At 27.0% G+C, this 3,447-nt stretch overlaps 1 protein-coding gene across 1 annotated transcript; it reads left to right on the forward strand.

Annotated features, from left to right (window-relative positions):
- Positions 1-450: 450 nt before the first annotated feature.
- Positions 451-2,963, forward strand: LOC115700837 (alkane hydroxylase MAH1). Its single transcript, XM_061102125.1, has 2 exons — positions 451-1,004; positions 1,825-2,963. Exons 1-2 carry the CDS (start codon positions 501-503, stop codon positions 2,854-2,856), a joined length of 1,536 nt encoding a protein of 511 aa, XP_060958108.1. The 5' UTR covers positions 451-500; the 3' UTR covers positions 2,857-2,963.
- Positions 2,964-3,447: the final 484 nt, after the last annotated feature.

Here is a 3,447-nt window from a genome sequence, read left to right on the forward strand (position 1 = left end):
AATAAATTATTTTTTAAAAATTATAATTAATATATGTATATAATTCTTTTTTTTTTTTAAAAAAAAAAATAGGGTCATGGCCACTTTCGGGCTTTCCTTCACTACAAAAAAAAAAAAAAAAAAAAAGTCTATTTTTTGTGACAATATTTTAGCCATAACATAATTTTTTTTTTGTGACTAAATGTTGTCATAATAAAAAATTACCTATGACTAAAACATAATATTTAGACACAAGTTGTCACTAATTTTATTTTAGTCATAAATTACGACTACAAACACATTTAATCACGATAAATTGTGATTTTTGTGACTAATACCTTTAACCACAAAATAATGATTTATAATTAGTCACGATATTTTCACTTTTAATCACAAATTTTATTGTGACTAAATTACATATATTGCATGTACGTACACATGCATATGCAACTATATATAGAAGGAATTAGAAACACAAGAGAAACCATCTATATATCTTAATATACATCCAATAATTAATAATGGGTTTGGTTGTAGTTGGTGTTTTTATGATTATTGTTATAGTGATTATTCATGAATATTGGTGGGGAAATAGAAAGGCAATAGTTCCTAAGTGGCCGATATTGGGGATGCTGCCGAGGCTGGTGTGTAAATTCCCATGCCTTCATGAGTATGCAACCCATGTTTTGGGCCAAAGTGGAGGAACATTTGAGTTCAAAGGGCCTTTGTTTAGTGGCATGGATATCATTGCCACATCTGATCCTTTGAATTTTCAACACATCACAACCACTCACTTCACCAATTATCCAAAAGGACAAGCCTCTAGGGATATCTTTCATGATGTTCTTGGAGATGGAATTATCAATTCTGATTTTGATCTTTGGAAGTTTCAAAGGAGAATGTTTCAGCTCTCCACTCGACAACATACTTTTAATTTTCACTCTTTTGTTGCAAAATCTCTCCATCAACATCTCCTCAATCACTTTCTTCCATTTCTTCATCATGCCACTCAAACCCAAATTCAGGTATCTATAAATATTATGGTGTTAATTACTTTACTATTATGGTGTTAATTACTTTACTTAATAATTAATTTTAGTCTTTTTTTTTTTTTGGTAAGGATTATTGTAGACTTTTAATTCTTTTATTTTATAATACATGCACTAGCTAGTCCCTAACACTAAATTTATATAATTTATTAAAGTTAGTAAATTATAATATATAAGATAAATGAGTTATTTTTTCCATTATCAATTAGTTTTGAGATAAAAACCTATTCATTTTATCCTAAATTCTAACATAATTTGAAATGTATTCATGATACATATATATTATTGGAAAATTTTATATTACATGAACGTTGTATTTCTTATTTTTTCGGCATTTAAAAAAAATTATTTATTTTATTTTTTCATGAAAATCATGTATGTTATAAATTTAAAAAACTTAAAAAGAAATTAAATTATTTTGAATTTTTTAAAATTTCACAATATCTCTTAAATAACCATAAGGTACTTAAAAAATAAAACTAAACTTTTTTCAAAATACCAAAAAAGTAAGAAATGCATGACCATATATTATTTAATTTTTGAAGTAATTTGCTTATAAATATATAGGGTCAAATACAATAATATTTTTTTCTCAAATTATTTTATTACACGACATGCATAATAGTAGTACTCTCTCCAATTCATGTATGTACTATTAGTACTATCTAAATTGTATAAATGTTACTAATTAATTAAGTTGTGTAGACTTTTCTTTGCCTTTCCAAACTTATATATCTATATATATATATATATATATATTTTATTGTGTAATAATGTAATTGTTCTTATAACTCAGGTTGATCTACAAGAAGCATTACAACAAATGGTCACATTCGATAATGCAATTCTATTAATTTTTGGGCTAGATCTTTCTTCTTACAAATTTAAGTACTCTAAAGCTGAATACCTAAATGCATTTAATGAGATGGAAGAGGTTGCAATTCATCGACATATTTTACCAAAACTCTATTGGAAGCTGCAAAAATTGTTACAAATTGGAACTGAAAAAAGGCTAAGAATAGCACGTCGAAAATTCGACGAATTCTTATTCCAATGCATCTCACTAAAACGAGAACAAATGAGTCTCACAGATGATGATGAAAATGATGAAGAAGGTAATAATAATAATTTGGGGTTGTTAGCAATTTATATGAAAGAAAAGTCATTTTCTAACGAGTTTCTCAAAGATGTTGCAATCAATTTATTAGCAGCGGCTAAGGATACCTTAACAACTGGACTGAGTTGGTTTTTTTGGATCGTAGCAACTCATCCTAATATCGAAGCCAAAATTCTTGGAGAAATGAAAGAAAAGTTAGGATGTAATAATAATAATAATAACAATGGTTATTACAAAATTGAGGAGTTGAGTAAGTTGGTGTATTTACAAGCAACAATATACGAAACATTTAGACTATATCCACCAGTACCTTTTAATCATAGAACATCAATTAAAGAAGATGTTCTTCCAAGTGGTCACCATGTAAAACCAAATCAAATGGTGTTCATGTCTTTTTACTCATCGGGGAGAATGGAACAAGTTTGGGGAAAAGATTGCTTGGAGTTCAAGCCAGAGAGATGGATTAATTGTGAGCAAGGTAATAATAAGTTTGTTTTTGTACCATCTCACAAGTTTCCATCTTTTTACATTGGTCCAAGGACTTGTTTGGGTAAAGATATTGCTTTGATTCAAATGAAAGTTTTGGCAGTTAATGTTCTTAAAAATTATTGTTTTCATGTTGTGGAAGGACATTCGGTATGCCCTAATTTGACTTTCACTTTTAGCATGAAATATGGACTCAAAATTAGGGTTTCTAAAAGATGTTTTTGATCCAAATGATTTATCAAGACTCTTACTTGTTATTGTATTTGTATTGGTTTGCTACCATGTGTATTTATCTTTTAATAAGATCATAATAAATTTATATGTAATGATCACTTTTTTTTTTTTTTTCATATGTAAACTATTATTAGATCTTAATCCAAAAGTTTATTATAAGATTTACTGAATTAATTGAACAAAATAATTTAATGTCGTGTAATTAATTATTTATTTGTTAATTAATTAGTAACTTATTGAACGGGTAATGATTTTTTTTTTTAATAACTCACTAAGAACAATCAACTAAAATAATCAGAAAAATAAATCAGTTAATTAATCGCCTAATTTATAAATTGTTTAACAAAAGAAACTGAAAGAGAAACAAAAGAAAAAGATTGCAATATTAAGCCAAATGCAAATATATTAAAGTTTTACTCTGTAAAACTTGAACCACCCTCTAACAATCGGACTCAACAGGACAACCATAAACAAACTCCACCTGCATAGTCATCAAAATTAGTGTAGTGTTGTAGCGATTTACACTATTATCATTATCAAATATTGTATAATAAAAATTTAAAAATTAATCTATATAAAATT

Source organism: Cannabis sativa, chromosome 8 (assembly GCF_029168945.1).
Source record: "Cannabis sativa cultivar Pink pepper isolate KNU-18-1 chromosome 8, ASM2916894v1, whole genome shotgun sequence".
Classification (NCBI taxonomy): domain Eukaryota; kingdom Viridiplantae; phylum Streptophyta; class Magnoliopsida; order Rosales; family Cannabaceae; genus Cannabis; species Cannabis sativa.